Consider the following 24,849-nt stretch of genomic DNA (forward strand, 5'->3'; position numbering starts at 1 on the left):
CCTGGGAATATTGAAGACTCATGTTAAAAGGAACCACCAGCTTTCATATGTTCTCATGTTCTGAGCAAGGAACTGAAACGTTAGCTTTTTTGCACTTTTACTTTATTCTCCAACACTTTGTTTTTGCATTATTTAGACCAAATTGAACATGTTTCATTATTTACTTGAGGCTAAATTGATTTTATTGATGTATTATATTAAGTTAAAATAAGTGTTCATTCAGTATTGTTGTAATTGTCATTCTTACAAATACGTTTTTTTTTAAATTCGGCCGATCAATCGGTATCGACTTTTTTGGTCCTCCAATAATCGGTATCGGCGTTGAAAAATCATAATCGGTCAACCTCTAATCCACACCACAGCTCAGTATTTCAAGCCTCAGCAAAAGTGAGTCATCACTTCACTAAAGATGGCTTTTGACCTCGAGTGACGACACTTCTCAATGAACTGACACATCTCAGTGAACTGACGTCTGTTGGCTAACACACCTAAAACGTATATTTTGGATTCTGCATTAAAAATAAAGCTCAACATTTCAGGATAGTATTATCCTGATGTGTGTAAATGTATTTAGGCTATACTACACACTCTCTAGGCCACAAACGCATACCTGATTCAACTCCAAAACCACAACACAGTGGTTTTTCTGAGAAGGCATTCAAAATTCAAGTGCTCTCTTAGAAGTGAACAGAGTCCTTATGATATCACAAAGCTTAATGTGAATATATCCCCTTGCATACATATCCATTCACAATTTATTAATTTAGACTACTTTTACATGAAAAGTAATATACCAAAACCAATTCTCTCATCAAGTTGCAATACAATGTTTTGTCTTATGCCTCTGTATGTTTGTTTCATCACAGCTCTGATCACACATACTGTAGCTTTTAATTAGTTACAAACCACTATTATAGGTATCGGGTGATTTCTTGCGACCAGATCTTTACATTTTTTGATCCAGGTTTCAAGTGAAGACACACCCTATGTGTTTTAATCAAATCAGCTATATGCACTGAGCTTGTCTGATGCTACAAGCACACTGTTTAATGGAATAATTAAGACACAAAAATTACTAGAGGGAGTCAGACCGCAGTTGATATGATTGTGCCGGGCCTGGCTCAGACTTGCTGCGCTGTGTTAAAAAAAATGACAGTGAATGACTGACTAGCACCTGTTGTCTCCCTCTCGTCCCTGCTGCAGCGACCACCACAGAACATTGACAGTATCTATCGCTCTGTCCATGTTGCTGAAGCTGCAACATAATTACAGCCATTTCTGACAAAGGTTCTGTTACCGAAATCCCTCATTTGTTTTGGAAATACATTCCCTATTCCCTCAACCCTTGTTCTCTTTACGTGACACGTATGCATTGCATGCACATGATCAATAGGGCCTGACCTATAGCATATAATAATCACATCAATTAATTGGTTATATCAAACTTCGAACACCGTAAAAGCCAAATGGATGCAGAGGACATGAGAAATAAACTTGAAATTAGGGAATGTTTACTAGTTGCACAGGAGGTAAAGAGGTAGTCAGATGTGTGGAAAAAATGAGACTAGACAAATAAATTAAGGAGCAAGCGCTGCGTGCATATTTTGTGTGCCAAACAGGTGCTGTTAGATTCCAATATCATTTTCTGACCATTTGGAACAATGTAAACAACACAAAATAAATTATAAACGTATCAGAGTTTTTTTTAAAGCCTTTATTACAGCAAAGACGAAAAAGTCACTTCATTTGTGTATACAATTTCCGAAATGGAACGGTTAATTTATTGTTTAGGCTAATTATTCAAGGCTTGCTTTATTTTATTATAAAACTGAAATGCTTGATTGCACTTCAAATCATGATTAAATTTTTTTTTTTACCTATATTTAAGCAGGTAGGCCAGTTGAGAACAAGTTCTCATTTACAACTGCGACCTGGCCAAGATAAAGCAAAGCAGTGCGACACAAACAACCACACAGAGTTACACATGGAATAAACAAACGTACAGTCTATAGCACAATAGAAAAGTATATTTACAGTGTGTGCAAATGAGGTAAGATTAGGGAGGTAAGGCAATAAATAGGCCATAGTGGCAAAATAATTACCATTTCGCAAATAAACACTGGAGTGATAGATGTACAGAAGATGAATGTGCTAGTAGAGATACTGGGGTGCAAAGGATCAAAAATAAATAACAATATGGGGATGAGGTAGTTGGGTTGGTTATTTACTTGAGGTTGACCGATTATGATTTTTCAACGCCAATACCGATTTATTGGAGGACCAAAAAAAGCCGATACCTAATTAATCGGCCGATTTAAAAATGTAAAAAAAAAGAAAAAATGTCATTGTTACATAAATATATAAAATAAATACAATTAGAACAATACTGAATGAACACTTATTTTAACTTAATATAATGCATCAATAAAATCAATTTAGCCACAAATAAATAATGACATGTTCAATTTGGTTTAAATAATGCATAAACAAAGTGTTGGAGAAGAAAGTAAAAGTGCAATGTGTGCCATGTAAGAAAGCTAACGTTTCAGTTCCTTGCTCAAAACACATGAAAGCTGGTGGTTCCTTTTATAAACATGAGTCTTCAATATTCCAAGGTAAGAAGTTTTAGGTTGTAGTTATTATAGGAATATTTCTCTCTATACCATTTGTATTTCATATACATATATATTGACTATTGGATGTTCAAATAGGTACTTTAGTATTGCCAGCCTAATCTCGGGAGTTGATAGGCTTGAAATCATAAACAGTGCAATGCTTGAAGCACAGCGAAGAGCTGCTGGCAAAAGCACAAAAGTGCTGTTTGAATGAATACTTACGAGCCTGCTGCTGCCTACCATCGCTCAGTCCGACTGCTCTATCAAATATCAAACCATAGACTTAATTATAACATAATAACACAAAGAAATGCGAGCCTTAGGTCATTAATATGGTCAAATCCGGAAACTATTTTTTCGAAAACAAAACATTTATTCTTTCAGTGAAATATGGAACTGTTCCTTATTTTATCTAACGGGTGGCATCCATAAGTCTAAATATTCCTGTCACATTGCACAACCTTCAATGTTATGTCATAATTACGTAAAATTCTGGCAAATTAGTTCGCAACGAGCCAGGCGGCCCAAACTGTTGCATATACCCTGACTCTGCGTGCAATGAACGCAAGAAGTGACACAATTTCCCTAGTTTAATATTGCCTGCTAACCTGGATTTCTTTTAACTAAATATGCAGGTTTAAAAAAATATATACTTCTGTGTATTGATTTTAAGAAAGGCATTGATGTTTATGGTTCGGTACATTCGTGCAACGATTGGGCTTTTTTTCTCAAATGCGCTTTTGTTAAAACATCCCTCGTTTGGCAAAGTTGGCTGTCTTTGTTAGGAAGAAATAGTCTTCACAGTTCGCAACGAGCCAGGCGGCCCAAACTGATGCATATACCCTGACTCTGTTGCACAGAACGCAAGAGAAGTGACATAATGTTAGCAGCCAATATTAACTAAATATGCAGGTTTAAAATACTTGTGTATTGATTTTAAAGAAAGGCATTGATGTTTATGGTTAGGTACACATTGGTGCAACAACAGTGCTTTTTTTCGCGAATGCGCTTGTTAAATGATCACCTGTTTGTCGAAGTAGGCTGTGATTCAATGATAAATTAACAGGCACCGTATTGATTATATGCAATGCAGGACACGCTAGATAAACTAGTAATATCATCAACAATGTGTAGTTAACTAGTGATTATGTTTGATTGTTTTTTATAAGATACGTTTAATGCTAGCTTGCACCTTAACTTGGCTCCTTGCTGCACTCACAAAACACGTAGTCGGCCTGTCACGCAGTCTCCTTGTGGAGTGCAATGTAATCGGCCATGATCGGTGTTCAAAAATGGCAATTAATTGTTATTATTATGAAAACTTTACAGATAGGCTATGCACAGCTGCAATGATCTGTAAGCTGCTCTGACAGTGGATGCTTAAAGTTAGTGAGGGAGATATGAGTCTCCAGCTTCAGCTAATGACTCATATGCTGTGTGATGACATGAACAAATTACAGTAGCCTATATAAGTATTGAAATACAGGCCTAAGTAAGTTGTGGTATTAAGACTAAACAGGATGTGCTCTTAGGCCTACAGCTCAGTAGTGGTTATACAAGGCTGCTATACTAAGCCTACAAATTATAATGACATCAATTATTATTATAATGAGGATCATAATAATAATAACAATGATATCAAGAAAATGTATTATAAATATAATTTTTCTGGGAATTTGGAACAGTGTAAATAATACCAAAGCCTTTATTACAGCAAAGCAAAGATTTAAAAACAGCCGAATTTGTGAAATTGTTTATCCAACATGTTGTGGTTGTGTGAGGCTTGGTGCTCACGGAATCAAAGGCAATTAAACAAACACTCAAACAGGCAATATAAACAGAATCTGTCTTATCTCTGTAGATATACACTACCTGTCAAAGGTTTTAGAACACCTACTCGTTCAAGGGTTATCTTAATTTTGACTTTTCTACATTGTAGAGTAATAGGGAAGACATCAAAACTATGGAATCATGTAGTAACCAAAAAAGTGTTAAACAAATTTTTATATTTTAGATTCTTCAAATAACCACCCTTTGCCTTTATGACAGCTTTGCACTCTCTTGGCATTCTCTCAACCAGCCTCACGTGGAATGCTTTTCCAATAGTCTTGAAGGAATTCCCACATATGCTTTTTTAAATGTAACCTTTATTTAACCAGGTAGGCAAGTTGAGAACAAGTTCTCATTTACAATTGCGACCTGGTCAAGATAAAGCAAAGCAGTTCAACACATACAACAGAGTAAAACAAACATACAGTCAATAATACAGTAGAAAAATAAGTCTATATACGATGTGAGCAAATGAGGTGAGATAAGGGATGTAAAGGCAAAAAAAACACTGCATCCAATTTATTGAGTAGGGTATTGGAGACTATTTTGTAAATGACATCGCCGAAGTCGAGGATCGGTAGGATGGTCAGTTTTACGAGGGTATGTTTGGCAGCATGAGTGAAGGATGCTTTGTTGCGAAATAGGAAGCCAATTCTAGATTTAACTTTGGATTGGAGATGTTTAATTTGAGTCTGGATGGAGAGTTTACAGTCTAACCAGACACCTAGGTATTTGTAGTTGTCCATGTATTCTAAGTCAGAACCGTCCAGAGTAGTGATGCTGGACGGGTGGGCGGGCAGGTGCAGGCTGCGAGCGGTTGAAGAGCATGCATTTAGTTTTACTTGTATTTAAGAGCAGTTGGAGGCCACGGAAGGAGAGTTGTATGGCGTTGAAGCTTGCCTGGAGGGTTGTTAACAGTGTCCAAAGAAGGGCCAGAAGTATACAGAATGGTGTCGTCTGCGTAGAGGTGGATCAGACACACCAGCAGCAAGGGCGACATCATTGATGTATACAGAGAAGAGTGTCGGCCCAAGATTTGAACCCTGTGGCACCCCCATAGACTGCCAGAGACCCGGACAACAGGCCCTCCGATTTGACACACTGAACTCAATCTGAGAAGTAGTTGGTGAACCAGGCGAGGCAATCATTTGAGAAACCAAGGCTATCGACTCTGCCGATGAGGATGTGGTGATTGACAGTCGAAAGCCTTGGCCAGGTCAATGAATACGGCTGCACAGTATTGTTTGATATCGATGGCGGTTAAGATATCGTTTAAGACCTTGAGCGTGGCTGAGGTGCACCCATGACCAGCTCTGAAACGGAGAAGGTGCGGTGGGATTCGAAATGGTCGGTAATCTGTTTGTTGACTTGGCTTTCGAAGACCTTAGAAAGACAGGGTAGGATAGATATAGGTTTGTAGCAGTTTGGGTCATGAGTGTCCCCTGCTTTGAAGAGGGGGATGACCGCAGCTGCTTTCCATTCTTTGGTAATCTCAGACGACACGAAAGAGGTTGAACAGGCAAGTAATAGGGGTTGCAACAATTTCGGCAGATAGTTTTAGAAGGAAAGGTTCCAGATTGTCTAGCCCGGCTGATTTGTAGGGGTCCAGATTTTGCATCTCTTTCAGACCATCAGCTGACTGGATTTGGGAGAAGGAGAAATGTGGAAGGCTTTGGCGAGTTGCTGTGGGGGGTGCAGTGCTGTTGACTGGGGTAGGGGTAGCCAGGTGGAAAGCATGGCCAGTCATAGAAAAATGCTTATTGAAATTCTCAATTATAGTGGATTTATCGGTGGTGACAGAGTTTCCTGTCCTCAGTGCAGTGGGCAACTGGGAGGAGGTGTTCTTATTCTCCATGGACTTTACAGTGTCCCAGAACTTTTTTGTGTTTGTATTGCAGGAAGCAAATTTCTGCTTGAAATAGCTAGCCTTGGCTTTTCTAACTGCCTGTGTATATTGGTTTTTAACTTCCCTGAAAAGTTGCATATCATGGGGGCTGTTCGATGCTAAAGCAGAACGCCATAGGATGTTTTTGTGTTGGTTAAGGGCAGTCAGAGGGTGGTCTATGGCAGGCGGCAACGGTGAGATACTTGTTTTTAGAGAGTTGTATTTTTAAAAGTAGAAGTTCAAATTGTTTTGGTACAGACCTGGATAGTAGGACAGAACTCTGCAGGTCATCTCTGCAGTAGATTGCAACACCGCCCCCTTTGGCCGTTCTATCTTGTCTGAAAATGTTGTCGTTTGGGATGGAGATTTCAGAGTGTTTGGTCTTCCTAAGCCAGAATTCAGACACAGCTAGGACATCCGGGTTGGCAGTGTGCTACAGCAGTGAATAAAACAAACTTAGGGAGGAGGCTTCTAATGTTAACATGCATGAAACCAAGGCTATTACGGTTACAGAAGTCATCAAAAGAGAGCGTGGGGAATAGGAGTGGAGCTAGGCACTGCAGGGCCTGGATTCACCTCTACGCACCTCATGCGTTTTTGTCGGTAGATTAGTGGGGTTCCGTATGGTAGAGGGGACCAATCCAATTGGCAAAATAGATATAGTTGTAGTGACCCAGATAGCAGCCTATAAGATAGCTAACGATTATCGGGTCGCAGATGGGCGTTCAGTTAACGTCGCGACAGAGGGGCCAGTTGGATAACTCCCCTGGGCAGATAACGTTGGTTGTCCAGTCGTGAAGGCCCGGTGGGGCTCCGTGTCGGCAGTAAAACGTGTCCGGATAGTTGATTGTAGCCCAGGAGTGGCTGATGGAACTCTTCAGCTGGCTAGCTCTGGAATAATTGATGTTTGCTCCGGGACTGACATTTTTTTTGATTTTTTTTAAATAAAAAGATATGAGAAGAAAATATATTTACACCTACACACACACACACACACACACACACACACACACACGGGACACACACACGGGACAAGACGAGGACAAAGGACGTCTGACTGCTGTGCCATCTTGGGTCATAGAGAGAGAGAGACTATCTATCTATCTCTATCTATCGGCTGCTTTTCCTTCACGCTGCACTCCGACTCATCCCAAACCATCTCAATTGGGTAGAGTTCGGGTGATTTGTGGAGGCCAGGTCATCTGATGCAGCACTCATCACTCTCCTTCTTGGTTAAATAGCCCTTACACAGCCTGGAGGCATGTTGGGTCATTGTCCTGTTGAAAAACAAATGATAGTCCCACTAAGCACAAACCAGATGGGATGGCGTATTGCTGCAGAATGCTGTGGTAGCCATGCTGGTTAATTGTGCCTTGAATTCTAAATATATCACAGACCGTGTCATCAGCAAAGCACCCCCACACCATACCACCTCCTCCTCTATGCTTTACGGTTGGAAATACACATGCGGAGATCATCTCTTCACCCGCAACGCATCTCACAAAGACACGGCGGTTGGAAACAAAAATCTCAAATTTGAACTCCAGACCAAAGGACAAATTTCTACTGGTTTAATGTCCATTTGCTCGTGTTTCTTGGCCCAAACACGTCTTCTTATTATTGGTGACCTTTAGTAGTGGTTTCTTTGTAGCAATTCGACCATAAAGGCCTGATTCACGCAGTCTGCTCTGAACAGTTGATGTTGAGATGTCTGTTACTTGAACTCTGAAACAATTATTTGTGCTGCAATTTCTGAGGCTAATAACGCTAATGAACTTATCCTCTGCAGCAGAGGTGACTCTGGGTCTTCCTTTCCTGTGGCGGTCGTCATGAGAGCCAGTTTCATCATAGCGCTTGATGGTTTTTGCGACTGCACTTGAAGAAACTTTCAAAGTTCTTGAAATGTTCCGGATTGACCGACCTTCATGTCTTAAAGTAATGATTGGCTGTCGTTTCTCTTTGCTTATTTGAGCTGTTCTTGCCATAATTTGGACTTAGCCGTATTTGGGAAAATACCATCTTCTGTATACCACCCCTACCTTGTCACAAGACAACTTTCTGGCTCAAATGCATTAGGGAAAGAAATTCTGCAAATTAACTTTAAGAATGCACACCTGTTAATTGAAATGCATTCCAGGTGACTACCTCATGAAGCTGGTTGAGAGAATCCCAAGTGTGCAAAGCTGTCATCAAGGCAAAGGGTGGCTATTTGAAGAATCTAAAATATATTTTGATTTCGTTTGACTTTTTTTGGTTACTACATGATTACATATGTGTTATTTCATAGTTTTGATGTCTTCAATAACATTCTACAATGTATAAAATAGTGAAAAATATAGAAAAACCCTTGAATGAGTAGGTGTTCTAAAACTTTTGACAGGTACTGTATATGGATTATTTATAAAGCCAGGCACATTTAACAGTTTGGCTATTGATTCTAGACCTAATTAAGTTGGTGTTACCTCACTTTTCTTAGGCAATAAGGCAAGGGCTGTTTCTCGTCTCCTTATTCTGCAGCCTCCGCCGCGTTGTTCTCAACACCAATATGCTGTTTACCTTTGTTATTATGCACATAGCAACATGGTCTAGGAAAAGGCGCCAATTCAACAGCACGCTGATGTGTTTCAGAACCATGGACAGCGACGACTATCCAACGCGGGAGAAAACACATATGTTATAAAATAATATTTTTATTAGTGTTGCACTATAGTTCTTACGTCATATAACAAATGAATTGCTGTAGTGCGTGCCATCCCCACTTCCTCCACAATGGATTAGTCTACTTAGACAGGCATGAATCAGACTGGTGTCTTGTACACCATGAATTATAATTATTTGAATTTTTTTGCTACTGCTCGACTAATAATATCTCGGTCAACCAATAGCGTATCGGCCAAACAATCGACCAGTAGATAAAATGGGGTCGGCCCCATTCTAAATTGTACCCTCTTTTGCACCTTCAGCAAATCCAGTTTGTGGAAGACAAGCAGGAGTTCAGCAGGTTCCCTACCAAGGCTGGCCGACGCTCGCTATCTCGATCCATCTCTCAGTCATCCACGGACAGCTACAGCTCCGGTACTACACAAACAAACACGCATATACATACATAGCTATGTATGGATTGCTTGACCCTTTCTTGCTGACTTTCCCTTCTCTGTCTCCTTTCTCAGCTGCGTCCTACACAGACAGCTCTGACGATGAGACTTCACCACGGGACAAAACACAGCTCAACTCCAAGGGCACCAGTGACTTCTGTGTGAAGAACATCAAACAGGCCGAATTTGGTCGTCGTGAGATTGAGATTGCAGAACAAGGTACAGTAACATGACTCAGTAACCTGTCACCTTCACCTCTCACATACAGAACAACACAAGACGATAAGAAGTGATAAACCTAAAAACGTTCCTAGGGGGCTCCAGGTGTAAGGTACTGGTTGTTGGTTATTTAAAGCATGTTCTTGAAATTTGCTGTTTTATGGCATGAATCAATTAGACTAATCAATGGTTGACAGTCTTTGATCATAGGTAATATTAGGACATCTTAATAAAACCACTACTGGCATCAATCAGGATGAAAAGAGCAACAAAAACATTTCTGTGAACAACCGACAGTAAAGTATATCTAAATATTGCTCTTGCCAGGACTTTGGGCCTGTTGCTCGGAAATGTACTAGAGTTCCACCCTCCAAGGCCAGGATTGGCCGTGTCAGATTAACCAAGACACTGATTGAAGGGGAGAATCTGGGATAAGAAAATAACAGCTTCTCTCAGTTCTGTGAATGACTGACATCCTCTAGCAGCTAGAGTCTAGCTAGTTATCTATATTAAGCTTGTTATCTTTAGTCAGATTGGTCGACGTCAATCTGTCTGCAGAAATGGCTTTTGCTCTTAAAGGCTTAATAGATGACTGCTGTGTCGTGTTATTAGGCTTTTCTTTGGTTTTGCTGATCAGTCATTTGAAGTGTAACTCACACAAGTCACATCAGAGAGAGAAAAACATTATGCAGAAAAATCTAAGATTCACTGGTTCTAACTAGGGTTGTGGCGGTCATGAAATGTTGTCAGCTGGTGATTGTCAAGCAAATAACTGCCGGTCTCACGGTAATTGACCTTTAATTACAATTAACACGTTTAGCATCTCTTGGCTTCCACGCATGGCCTGCAAGTCACCGATGCAGACCTTTGGTCTAAAGAAACATGATATGAGGAAAATGTAGTCAATTTCAGAAGAACAGAATAGCAAACTTTGAATTGTCCTTATGTTAGGCCCAGATCTGGCTATGCCATAGCTGTGGGATACACTAGTTCATTTAGCAAACAACATTTGCTTAGAATATAAAGAATCCAATTGAACAAAGCTGAATAAAATAGAAAGGATATTTTCTCCAAGCAATTTCCGAGGGAGTGCGCGCATGCGGCTAGTCTGTGTTGAGCGGTTAACAAAGAAACAGGTCATCCTACATGCTTAATTTAGTTAATTATGCAAATGTTGTTGTGATACAAACGTTGGGCTATATGCTTTGATTTTTAATACATTCTAATGCTGCATGATGTGACTCTAATGATGACTTGAAAAAAGCCATGGAAGGCATGGGCTCTGCTTTGTTGATTTTGAAGGATGCACACACTTCATCAGTCTCTCATTCACAATTTGAGAAGCACTTGATAATATGCTCCCCAGGCCTCAATTCCAGCGGCATCCTCCTTGTGTGGCAGTAATGACCCCTAAAAAAGTCCCTGCCTTTTGCGGCCAAAGTGGCCGATGTGCCCTTGGGCTGAATATAATAATTATCATTCCCTTCTCCCGGCAGCCACCTCTCATTCACATGGCTCTCTCAGATATCTCAGTTCTTATAAGCCAATGCCCGTCATTTGATCGGGTCCTTCTCACAGCCATCTCAGCACTGAAGTAGGCTTGAAGTGAAGACAGACACATCGGGGACGCAACTGTGCGCGTCCCTCTTATTGAATTCCGCGGTACCTATTGAAGATGTTAGAAGAACTGTCCATATTTACTTTGACAGCCAACAAGATGAGTAGGCCTAACGAACAGCAAAAGCACTAGCCTATGTCAATCTACTATCCCCCATAGTACAAAAGTTGACCTATTCTATTGGTCAACTTGTCCTTCTGTGTGAGAAATAAATATTCCAAATATACTCTGTTTGATGCGATAGATCCCAAATTAATACAACCATTCGGATATTTTTTTTTTTAAAGCAATGAGGCTGATGCAACAATTCAGAACGTTTAGCTTAAAATGTTCATAAACTATTAGGTTATTTCTTCAGATTATAAGCGTATCAATTAGTGGGAAAACACTGTTCTCAAAAGTAACTGCAAATTTGATTATGCATGTAATGCTTCATTATAAAGGTGTATTTCTGTGGTGAAAATGATCTTCCTGAAACTCACGCGCCGCCTTTGTATGCCAGTTAGGCTCAACACCGGTTTTGAAGCAGATTAATGTGCTTAATTTTTGGAAGTTATTTGCCCATTTTTTGTGATACAAACCTTATCAACAAATATAGGCTTATGGGCTAGGCTACATGAGAAGTGTGACTATATGATTTTAATTAAAAAAATATATAATTTTTTTTGCCTTACTGCGCACGCTGGGCATCATTCATAAGTGATAATACATTTCAGGTGTGGCTGAAATAACCAAATCCCTTCATTTGAAGGGGTGTCCACATACTTTTGTGTATAGGTGGGAAATTAGTTTTGATATAGAATGGACCATTATCATGCACCTGTCTCGGGGCAGGGGAAAAACAATAAATGTTATTCATGCACTTAAATATCGAATGGAGGACGCTTTTCCCATGGTTCATTTTCATGCCAGCCAGGTAGGCTGTACTCCTGTGGTAAAGTAAAGCAATGTGCTTAATATTAGGAAAGTTAAAAATAAATATAGTAGGCCTAGCCTATAGAAAGCTAATTGGATCCACCTATTTTTAATAGAGGCCATCAAAACTCTTGTCTTCTCCCGCAATTGCATAGCCTATAGAAATGTTGTGCACCATAAGCTTATGGGCTTTCATGAAGTGTTGGATTTTCGATTACGTTTGTGTTGTCAGAGTGATTAGAGGGACAATAGAGTGCTGAGTACCATGCAGTTAGCAAGCTTGGTAGGCTACTAATGACCAGCAGCATCAGAGCTCGGAGAATCCTAATTACCGTGACTAAACGATCATGTAGAATTTGATTGAGGTCATGACTCCTGACCGCCTGTGTGGTGGTAATACGGTCACCGTCACAGCCCTTGGCCTAACCACTAGTTGACACCTTTGATGAAGCTGACCTTCAGTTTTTGCCATGTAGCAAATTCTTTGTCTAAAGTTCTCATTTTATCATTGCGTTTGATTTCAGACATTACTCCCCAAATAATTTAGATTTGATGTGTTGTCCTTGGCCTAAATGTTTTTTTATGTGCAGCATGGCAGCTGAATCTACACCCCTAACACTGTCAGCACAACTCCAGAGCTTGATATGGAGTGATCATCATTGTCCAATATGCATTGGCAGGTTGCAAAGTCATAGCTTATTTGAGGTTATTTGAATTTTACGGTGCTCAGAAGGTTTTGGTGTAGGAAATTCTTTGAGTCCCTTAATTTTGAGAGAGATTTGTGTGGAAGATGGGAGAGTTGGAAGGGCTTTATATTCAGACCACTTTTCTGTTGATCTACTCTCTGAATGTAGCTAACATGTTTGGAATCTCTTTCTCCATCTCCTTCACTCTCTTTATCACCCCTTCTCTCTTTCTCCACAGATATGTCAGCATTAATCTCCCTCAGGAAGAGAGCCCAGGGAGAGAAGCCACTTGCTGGGGCAAAAATTGTTGGCTGCACTCACATCACTGCCCAGACTGCAGTAAGAAAACTCTGTCTTCTTACCTATCCTAATATCTCTGCCAAGGCTACAGGAGGACATTTTCCTCCGTATAAAGTAGGATTTGAAGGTCACAGCGTACACAGAGACTTTTGCAGTAACCAAGTTGGCCCTGTTGTTTACACTAACTTACACTGTCTCCAATACCCAAGCTTTGCTGCAATGAGACACCTCTCCCTCTGACATACCCAAATATCAGTGCGAAGACTCTTCCCCACAGTATCGCTACTACAGAATAAGGTTGTGCGGAATACAGATTTTCATACCTTCATACCGTTCTTCTCTCATCCCGGGATTTACGGTATTACTAGCTTAGTACACAAGGGCGGAAAAATTCTAATTGGGGGTCTATTACCAGAATGCTAACAAAATTAACAAACGAGCGCAATCGAGAGAGAAATGAATTGCAAAGACAGGCAATCCAGCTCCTAAAATTATACATGTATAGATGGGTAGGAGCTACCGAATGTCATTTTTGGTGTGTTTTGACATTTTATAAGAGAATTTGAAAGAGAGACATTGTGCAAATGAACAGTACTGGCACTAGATCAGAATGTGTACACACTGTCTGTGTGGAGTCTGGAGTTGCTAAGGCAATGGGCCTACCTGCTCTGCTCTGAGAAGATTGGCAAGGAGCAGTTGTGGTAGAAGCAGACGGGCAGAGAATGGAGAGGAGAAAAAACGCATGGAAATCAGAATGGTTTGTTGGAAGGGCTTTGACTTCTCAAACACGGCAGAAAGCCAACACAATGATGCCCCATCACCTTATTAATTCAGCCACTTACTTAGATAGCTAGCAATTTAAATTTAGCGGTCGTGTTAACGCAGAATTCTTAGTTTTTTCTTTTTTTTACCCCCATTTTCTCCCCATTTTCGTGGTATCCCCAATTATTAGTAGTTACTGTCTTGTCTCATTGCTACAACTCCCGTACGGGCTTGGGAGAGACGAAGGTCGAGAGTCATGCGTCCTCCGAAACACAACACAACACAACCCAACCAAGCCGCACTGCTTCTTAACACAGCGCGCATCCAACCCGGAAGCCAGCCGCACCAATGTGTCGGAGGAAACACCGTACACCTAGCGACCTGGTCAGCGTGTACTGCGCCCGGCCCGCCACAGGAGTTCTAGTTAGCTAGTTCGCGATGAGACAACGATATCCCTACCGTGCCCGGCTGCGACAGAGCCTGGGCTCGAACCCAGAGTCTCTGGTGGCACAGCTAGCACTGCGATGCAGTGCCTTAGACCACTGCGCCACCCGGGTTGGCCAAATTCTTAGTTTTCTACGCCAAAAAAAAAAAAAGCAAAATAAATATATTGCTGCGTTTTGTAAGCACAAATCTAAAATGCTTCTTATTGTAATTTCTGCTTGGCATCAGACACATCTTGGATGAGAATTCACAAACTGGCGTTCTATCGGCAGACAGTGCTGTGACTGACTTTTCTCAGGTTATTTTCTCAGCGTAGACATACTCCTTTTCTCTGGTAAAATGCAAGATGAACCTTAAGGAAAAACAGTATTATTTACCTAGGCAAGTCAGTTAAGAATAAATTCTTATTTTCAATGACGGCCTAGGAACAGTGGGTTAACTGCCTTGTTCAGGGGCAGAATGACAGATTTTTACCTTGCCAGCTCAGGGATTCGATCTTGCAACGTTTTGGTTACAAGTTCAACTCTCTAACCACTAGGCTACCTGCCGCTACCTAAGTAATAGTGCAAAAAATATGTTCTATTTCTGTCCTGAATACAAAACATTAAGTTTGGGTCAAATCCAGCACAACAAATCACTGAGTACCACTCTTCATATTTTCAAGCATGGAGGTAACTGCATCATGTTCTAGGTATGCTTGTCATCAGCAAGGACTAGGGAGTTATTTAGGACAAAAATAAATGTAATCAAGCGAAGCACAGGCAAAATCTTAGAGGAAATCCTGTTTGTCTGCTTTCACCTTTCAGCAGGACAATAACCTAAAACAAATGAAAAAAATATAGTTTATTTTTTCTTCCACTTTGAAATTAGAGTATTGTGTGTACATCACTGACCAAAAATTACAATTAAATCAATTTTAATCCCACTTTGTGAAACAAGAGCTCAGTGTGAATATTTACTGCTCTCTTTTGTGTACTGTAAAGCTAAGGCTATTTATGAACAGAGATGTAAAAGTAATGTTTTTTTTCTTGTTCCTTTCTCATTCAACCCCCTCTCTCTTGCCTTCAGGTGTTGATTGAGACTCTGGTGGCCCTGGGGGCCCAGTGTCGCTGGACAGCCTGTAACATCTACTCAACACAGAACGAGGTGGCAGCTGCCCTCTCAGAGATCGGTAAGTAAAAGCTTTCAACATCAATACTTTACTGCTTTGTTACAGTATGAGCTTCTATATGGAAAAGAATGAGAGGCGGAATGTACTTCAGAAGATGTTTTTGAAAGTTGTGGTTCATCACATTCATATTAATTAGTACTATTTCTGCATACTCTGCATACTTTAACTTGTATTAATATGTAATGAATTACATTATTGTTAAATGGGTGTTTTGTAAGGATGCTAAGAGTTGGGAGTGATTTGCTTCCCTGTGCCCTTTGAAACCAAGGAGACGTTTTTCGATATGTTCTCAATAAAGTCTTGGAAAACACAGAGACTAGAGAACATCCGGCTTGCCCTCTAGTTATTGAACTACAGAACCAAGACACGCATATCTCTTGGGTTGCTGGGTGATTGTTAAGTATATGTGTTTCCGTAGTGGGGTATCTTTGTTCCTTGGCCTGTTAGACAGAGAGGTTCACTAGAGTCAGACTGCATTAAAGTAGTCACACAGCTCAAGCTGGGAGAGGAACTGGCACACAGGCTGTGAGCTGATTAACTTGTCCTACGCACACAGTATCCTCTGACTGTTTACAACCCACTCAGCAGTGTTGACATTTTCTACGAGTGAGTTATGCCAGCAATCCTCATACCATACAGCAAGCCTGCCAGAAACCTACTGAGATGGAGACTTGACCAGATGAAAGGAGTAGATAGTAGTACATAGGTGTATACTTACAGACACAGAGACAGGGATGAGGTTGGAGGACTAGATATGAGGTTAACTAAGAAAAAGTCAGTGGGATAGAGATCCTAAGCCCAGGTGCTGAATAGCGTGTTTCTAGCTGTATGGTCATACAGGACGAGTAGCGTAGCAGAGGAACCATAGAGCCTTCAAAATCTACCTACCCCTCACGTCCAATAGCAGGAATCAGAATTGTGTTTTAGTGTACCACTCTTTTTTTAAACTTTATTTTTATTTTTACATAAGCTCTCCCTTTCCCACATAGTTGTGTAAAGCTCCATCTGTCAGAGTATCTCTTTCTAATAAACAGTTGGTCCAGGTCTTTTATGGAGAGAAATCTCCTGGCTAACAGATGAAAGGGCTATGTCCTCTGGCAGCTTCTGTTCCTGCCTGCTCTGCTCTGCTCTCTCTGGGGTGGAAATGACCAGGAGGCCTTCTGTCCTGCTGCAGCTTTCACCTGATGTTTGGTCCTCTTCTAGAAATGACAGGATAACAGCTTTTGAGACACGAGACCCATCTTATTATCCCCTCTTGGTTTAGAGAACAGACATACGGAGGGTTTTACTCACACCCTCTGTGTTATGAAGCCTAAATTCTGATGTTATTAGCATGTCAGAAAGGAAGTAAAATGTTAGCTCAGTTCACAACAATTGGTCATGAAGACACATAACAGTATAGGACTACTGTGTAACTAAGCCTAATAAGCTACTGTAGCGATTCTACATGATTGTTCAGTACTGATGTCAATACTGTTACGGCTGCTATTGATACCTGTTTCCTGAATGATTATGAGAGTGTGAAGTTAGCTTTAATGTTAGAGAGCTGAAGTCTTTAGTGAGCAGGGTTGTGTAAGTGTACTGCCTGCTGGAGGAGCCTACAGCGCTGTTCTAGGCTCTGTGGTGTTGTGGTTGGATTGTTGTGCAGGTCCAGATATCTGGAGTTAAGCTGCAGGCCATTATATTAATATGGCTTTAGAGCAGATTATATGGATGTCGAGCACCATGCGTTCAAACGTGATCAGTTCTGCTCTCTCTGGAATGAAGGGTCTTTGGGTCACAAACCAATGCTTTTGCTTATATTAAAGGTTCAGGACCCTGTGCGGTTGTTTAAAAAGGGATTTTGATTTGTCTCTGTTTTGTCATATCTGTCTGATCTGGAGAAATATAGTAATTTCTAAACCCCTCTATTCGCCCAACTACCTTGTGATTTGTGCAGGTGTGGCGGTTTTTGCCTGGAAGGGGGAATCGGAGGATGACTTCTGGTGGTGTATCGACAAGTGCGTCAACATGGAGGGCTGGCAGCCTAACATGGTACCCATATAAGTCTATAATTTATCCTCCTTTAACAACAAGGCACATTTCCTTGTAGACCATTTTGTGTTACTGACGTATCTGTTGTCACTGTTTGAGAATGTTGTCCCTTCTTGCTGTGTCTGTGGTAGATCCTTGATGATGGAGGGGACTTGACCCACTGGGTGTATAAGAAATACCCCAACGTCTTCAAGAAGATCAGGGGCATTGTGGAGGAGAGTGTGACTGGGGTCCACAGGTAATTTTATTTCTGATTACAGTACAGTCACACACGCAAGACCAGCGGGAAACTCTGAGCTAAGTTACTTAGTCATCTCTTTGTCTTTCAGGTTGTACCAGTTGTCCAAAGCAGGCAAACTATGTGTGCCAGCCATGAACGTGAATGACTCTGTGACAAAGCAGAAGTTTGACAACCTCTACTGCTGCAGAGAGTCTATCCTGGATGGGTAGGTGTTAAATTAACTTTTAACTTCTTATGGTATAGGGGACGCTTGCGTCCCACTTGGCCAAAAGCCAGGGAAAATGCAAATTCAAATCAAATGATATAAAAATCTAACTTTCATTAAATAACACATGTAAGATACTAAATTAAAGCTACACTCGTTGTGAATCCAGCCAAAATGTCAGCGTTTTAAAAGGTTTTTCGGCGAAAGCATAAGAAGCTATTATCTGATAGCACAGTAAACAAATAGGGTAGCATATTTCAACCCTGCAGGCACTACACAAAACGCAGAAATAAAATATAAAACATGCCTTACGTTTGACAAGCTTTTTTTGTTGGCACTCCAATATGTCCCATCAACATCACAATTGGTCCTTTTGTTCGATTAATTCCGTCCATAAATATCCAAAATGTCCATTTATTTGGCGCGTGTTTGATCCAGGAAAAAACAGCTTCCAAATTGCGCAACGTCACTACAAAATATTTCAAAAGTTGCCTGTAAACTTTACCAAAACATTTCAAACTACTTTTGTAATACAACTTTTGGTATTTTTAAACGTTAATAATCGATCAAATTGAAGACTGGTCTATCTGTGTTCAATACAAGAAGACAACAAACCAAGCTACTTTTCAAGTCTTCAAGTGCAACTCTCAAGAGTGTTACGCAGTTCCTAGATGGCCAGACTTCTTCATTGCACAAAGGAATAACCTCAACCAAATTCCAAAGACTGGTGACATCCAGTGGAAGCGGTAGCACCTGAAAACAAGTTCCTAAGAAATATTGTTTCCCAATGAGAACTCACTGAACAGACAGAGACCTCAAAAAAGAAAAATTCTGAACGGTTAGTCCTCAGGGTTTTGCCTGCTACATAAGTTCTGTTATACTAACAGACATGATTCAAACAGAGTGTTTTCTATCCAAATCTACTAATATGCATATCTTATATTCTTGGCATGAGTAGCAGGAAGTTGAAATTGGGCACGCTATTTATCCAAAAGTGAAAATGCTGTCCCCTATACCTTAACCTCTTGAACCTCTGGGGGCAGTATTTCATTTTTGGATGAAAAACGTTCCCGTTTTAAACAAGATATTTTGTCACGAAAAGATGCTCGACTATGCATATAATTGACAGCTTTGGAAAGAAAACACTCTGACGTCTCCAAAACTGCAAAGGTATTGTCTGTGAGTGCCACAGAACTAATGCTACAGGCGAAACCAAGATGAAATTTCTTACAGGAAGTGAGCCAGATTTCGAATGCGCTGTGTTCCAATGTCTCCTTATATGGCTGTGGATGCGCAAGGAATGAGCCTACACTTTCTGTCGTTTCCCCAAGGTGTTTGCAGCATTGTGATGTATTTGTAGGCATATCATTGGAAAATTGACCATAAGAGACTACATTTACCAGGTGTCCGCTCGGTGTCCTCCATCGAAACTATTGCGTAATCTCCAGGTGCGTGCATTTTTCCATTTTGAACAGAAGAGAAACAAAACTGCCACGAGTGATTTATCATCAAATAGATATGTGAAAAACACCTTGAGGATTGATTCTAAACAACGTTTGCCGTGTTTCTGTCGATATTATGGAGTTAATTTGGAAAACAGTTTGCGTTGTAATGACTGAATTTTCGGGGTTTTTTCTTAGCCAAACGTGATGAACAAAACGGAGCGATTTCTCCTACACAAATAATATTTTTGGAAAAACTGAACATTTGCTATCTAACTGAGAGTCTCCTCATTGAAAACATCCGAAGTTCTTCAAAGGTAAATTATTTTATTTGAATGCTTTTCTTGTTTTTGTGAAAATGTTGCCTGCTGAATGCTAGGCTTAATGCTATGTTAGCTATCAATACTCTTACACAAATGCTTGTGTAGCTATGGTTGAAAAGCATTTTTTGAAAATCTGAGATGACCGTGTTGTTAACAAAAGGCTAAGCTTGTGAGCCAATATATTTATTTCATTTGCGATTTTCATGAATAGTTAACGTTGCGTTATGATAATGAGCTTGAGGCTATAATTACGCTCCCGGATACGGGATTGCTCGTCACAACAGGTTAAGAAGTTAAGCTAAGCTTCACTACAACAGTGTTCTTTGCACTACACAACAATGTATCGATTCGATTTATTTTGTAGATACTGTACATAATCAGGGCAAGGCGCAAGGCGGGCGACCGGAAACATGACCGAATACAAACAGTGTAGCTATTCCCTCCGCAAGGCAATCAAACAAGCTAAGCGTCAGTATAGAGATAATGTAGAGTCGCAATTCAACAGCTCAGACACGAGAGAGTCTAAAGTCAGACATGTGGCAGGGTCTAAAGTCAATCACGAACTACAAAAAGTTAACCAGCCCCATCGCGGACCACGATGTCTTGCTCCCAGACAAACGAAACAACTTCTTTGCTCGCTTTGAGGACAATACAGTGCCACTGACACGGCCCGCTACCAAAATCTGCGGGCTCTCCTTCACTGCAGCCAACGTGAGTACAACCTTTAAACATGTTAACCCTCGCAAGGCTGCCATCATTAAGCTTGAGACCCTGGGTCTCGACCCCGCCCTGTGCAAATGGGTCCTGGACTTCCTGACGGGCCGTCCCCAGGTGGTGAGGGTAGGAAGCATCTCCACCCCGCTGATCCTCAACACTGGGGCCCCACAAAGGTGCGTTCTCAGCCCTCTCCTTTACTCCCTGTTCACCCATGACTGCGTGGCCATGCACGCCTCCAACTCAATCATCAAGTTTGCAGATGACACTACAGTGGTAGGCTTGATTACCAACAACGACGAGATGGCCTACAGGGAGGAGGTGAGGGCCCTCGGAGTGTGGTGTCAGGAAAATAAACACAACGCATCATCGGGGGCAAACTACCTGCTCTCCAAGACACCTACACCACCCGATGTCACAGGAAGGCCAAAAAGATCATCAAGAACAACAACCACTGCCTGTTCACCCCGCTATCACCCAGAAGGCGAGGTCAGTACAGGTGCATCAAAGCGGGGACAGAGAGACCTGAAAAACAGCTTCTATCCCAATTTAATAATAAAAAATTGGATGTAATAAATGTATCACTAGCCACTTTATTTAATGTTTACAAACCCTACATTACTCTTCGTATATGTATATACTGTACTCTATACCATCTACTGCATCTTGCCTATGCCGTTCGGCCATCGCTTATCCATATTTTTATTTACATATTCTTATTAATTCCTTTACACTGTTAGATATTGTTAGATATTACTGCATGGTCGGGACTAGAAGCACAAGCATTTCGCTACACTCGCATTAACATCTGTCTGTTAACCATGTGTATGTGACAAATCAAATTAATTTGATATACTGTACATACATAAAATGGCGCCGGAGGGGATGGCTTATGACCGAAAAGAGCTTCTGGACATCAGAACAGCGATTACTCACCTCGAACTGGACGAGGTTCATGAGTCCGACTAGAAGTTTATTGAGTCCGTTGCTAAGGATATACTGCTTTCTGGAGAGCAGGCCTAAATCCCCGTCATTCACCTAAAGAGAAGGCGGAGATACAGATGGAGAAGGTCGGGGTGCCTTGTGTGGATTCAGAGACAAGTGAGTAAATCGTCACTACCATCGGTTCTATTGGCCAACTTGTAATCACTGGAAAACAAACTTGATGATCTACGGTCGACTACCCTACCAACGGGACATCAAAAACGGTAATATTTTATGTTTCACTGAGTCGTGGCTGAACAATGACACAAATAATAATGAGCTGGCTGGGTTTTCCAATCATTGGCAGGACAGAACTACGTATGACAAGACGAGGGGCGGTGGTGTGTCTGTTTTTCAGTAACACCTGGTGCGCGATGTCTAATCTTAAAGTCGTCTCGAGGTATTGCTGTAGACCACACTATCTACCAAGAGCGTTATCATCTATATTATTCGTAGCCATCTATTTACCACCACAAACCAATGCTGGCACTAAAAACGCACTCAACGAGCTGTATAAGGCCATATGCAACCAAGAAAATGCTCATCCAGAAGCGACACCCCTAGTGGCCGGGGACTTTAATGCTGGCAAAATTAAATCAGTTTTACCTCATTTCTACCAGCATGTCACATCTGCAGCCAAAGGAGAAAAAATTCTAGACCACCTTTACTCCACACACAGAAACGCATACAAAGCACTCCCTCCCTCTCCATTTGGCAAATCTGACCATAATTCTATCCTCCTGATTGCTGTTTACAAGCAAAAACTTAAGCAGGAAGTACCAGTGATTCGCTCAATACTGAAGTGGTAAGATGGATGCTACGCTACAGGACTGTTTTGCTAGCATAGACTGGAATATATTCTGTGATTCATCTAATGGCATTGAGAAGTATACCACCTCAGTCACCGGCTTCATCGATAAGTGCATCGACGACGTCGTCCCCACAGTGACCGTACGTACATATCCCAACCAGAAGCCATGGATTACAGGCAACATCCGCATCGAGCTAAAGGCTAAAGCTGCCGCTTTCAAGGAGCGGGACACTAATCCGGAGGAAATCTCGCAATGCCCTCAGACGAACCATCAAACAGGCAATGCGTCAATACAGGACTAAGATTGAATCCTAATACACAGGCTCTGACGCTTGTCAGATGTGGCAGGGCTTGCAAACTATTACGGACTACAAAGGGAAACCTAGCCGCGAGCTGTCCAATGACGCGAGCCTACCAGACGAGCAACATGCCTTTTTTATACTCGCTTTGAGGCAAGCAACACTGAAGCTTGCATGAGAGCACTCTGGAAGGACTGTGTGATAACGCTCTCCATAGCCGATGTGAGCAAGACCTTTAAAAAGGTCAACATTCACAATGTCGCGGGCCAGACTAATTACCAGGGCATGTACTCGGCGCATGTGCGGACCAACTGGCAAGTGTCTTCACTGACATTTTCATCCACTCCCTTTCCGAGTCTGTAATACCTACATGTTTCAAACAGACAACAATAGTCCCTTGTGCCCAAGAATGCAAAGGTAACCTGCTTAAATTACTACCACCCCGTAGTACTCGCGTCAGTAGCCATGAAGTGCTTTGAAAGGCAGGTCATGGCTCACATCAACACCATCTTCCCGGAAACCCTAGACCCACTCGCAATTCGCATAAACCATTCCTCAGATGACGCAATCTCAATCACACTCCACATTGCCTTCACCCACCTGGAAAAAAGGAACACCAATGTGAGAATGCTGTTCATTGATTACAGCTCAGCGTTCAACACCATAGTGCCCACAAAGCTCATCACTAAGCTAAGGACTCTGGGACTAAATACATCTCTCTGTAATTGGATCCTGGACTTCCTGATGGGCCACCTCCAGGCTGTAAGGGTAGGCAACAACACATCTGCCATGCTGATCCTCAACACCGGGGCCCCTCAGGGGTGCGTGCTTAGTCCCCTCCGGTACTCCCTGTTCACCCACGACTGCGTGGCCAAGCACGACTCCAACACCATCATTAAGTTTGCTGATGACAAAACAGTGGTAGGCCTGATCACCGACAACAATGAGACAGCCTACAGAGAGGAGTTATGAGCAAGACAAAGGAGATGATTGAGGACTACAGAAAAAGGAGGGCCGAACATTTAACATCAACGGGGTTGCGGTGGAGCGGGTCGAGTTTCATGTACCTTAGTTCATTGGTAATGTGGGGACCATCATGGTCAAAACACACCAAGACAGTTGTGACGAGGGCACGACAACACCTTTTCCTCCAATGTTCTACAGCTGCACCATTGAGAGCATCCTGACCGGTTGCATCACCGCCTGGTATGGCAACTGCTCGGCATCCGACCATAGGGCGCTACAAAGGGTAGTGCGTACGCCCCAATACATCACTGAGGCCAAGCTTCCTGCAATCCAGGACCTATATACTAGGTGGTGTCAGAGGAAGCCCCCATCAATTGTCAAAGATTCTAGCCACCCTAGTCATAGACTGTTTTCTCTGCTTCCGCCTGGCAAGTGGTACCGGAGCATCAAGCCTAGGTCCAAAAGGCTCCATAACAGCTTCTACCCCCAAGTTATAAGACTGCTGAAATGGCCACCCGGACAATTTACATTGACACCCCCACCCCCCTACCTACATGTACAAATTACCTTGACTAACCTGTACCCCGGCACATTGACTCTGTACCGGTACCCCCAGTGATTTTGATTTGATTACCGGTACCCCCTGTATATAGCCTCGTTATTATGCAATTGTATTGTTGTAAGGGCTTGTAAGTAAGCATTTCACGATAAGGTTTAAAACAAGCACCTTATAAACTGCACCAGCACCAAAAATGATGTTTTAACAAGTAGCAATAAATCACTGATACCTGTTGTATTTGGCACAAATACAATTTGATTTGATTTTTTATTTGATATACTCAAGTCCTGTTCTGCTGAATTTTTCTCCAAGGCAAAATATGATGCATTTTCTGTGTCCCAGCCAAAGCATCTCTGGCCTGTATAAGCCAATAAATCAGGCTAACAACATGGCCTGTGTGGCCTCCAGTGGCCTGGGAAATTGCTTTTATAGACGACTACTGCCCATTTAACTCAACCTGTGGTTTTAACACACCACAGAAATGCTGATATCCTGAATCCTATTGTGTCCCTTGTCTCTGTCTCCATGTTTCTGTCTGCAGCCTGAAGAGGACCACAGATGTGATGTTTGGTGGAAAGCAGGTTGTTGTATGTGGTTATGGAGAGGTAAGGCGGTTTCATACTGTACATGTAGTTCTGTTTAAATAGTCAGTCTGTTCCGGCTATGCTAAACCTGCTATAATGAGAATATGTGCACTCAGTGTAATGATTATCACATGTACAGTACATGTT

At 41.6% G+C, this 24,849-nt stretch overlaps 1 protein-coding gene across 2 annotated transcripts in view; it reads left to right on the forward strand.

Moving 5' to 3' along the window:
* Positions 1-24,849, forward strand: part of LOC110528086 (S-adenosylhomocysteine hydrolase-like protein 1) — a 73,959-nt gene that overhangs the window by 35,331 nt on the left and 13,779 nt on the right. For both annotated transcript variants that reach the window (XM_036983638.2, XM_036983639.2), the window contains exons 2-9: positions 9,294-9,405; positions 9,501-9,644; positions 13,102-13,202; positions 15,438-15,540; positions 17,480-17,574; positions 17,706-17,812; positions 17,904-18,020; positions 24,660-24,723. In XM_036983638.2, coding sequence (XP_036839533.1) covers positions 9,294-9,405; positions 9,501-9,644; positions 13,102-13,202; positions 15,438-15,540; positions 17,480-17,574; positions 17,706-17,812; positions 17,904-18,020; positions 24,660-24,723 — 843 coding nt within the window. The remainder of the gene's footprint in view (positions 1-9,293; positions 9,406-9,500; positions 9,645-13,101; positions 13,203-15,437; positions 15,541-17,479; positions 17,575-17,705; positions 17,813-17,903; positions 18,021-24,659; positions 24,724-24,849) is intronic.

The sequence above is a fragment of the Oncorhynchus mykiss genome, chromosome 7 (genome assembly GCF_057628025.1).
Source record: "Oncorhynchus mykiss isolate SJ-2025 chromosome 7, ASM5762802v1, whole genome shotgun sequence".
Taxonomy (NCBI): domain Eukaryota; kingdom Metazoa; phylum Chordata; class Actinopteri; order Salmoniformes; family Salmonidae; genus Oncorhynchus; species Oncorhynchus mykiss.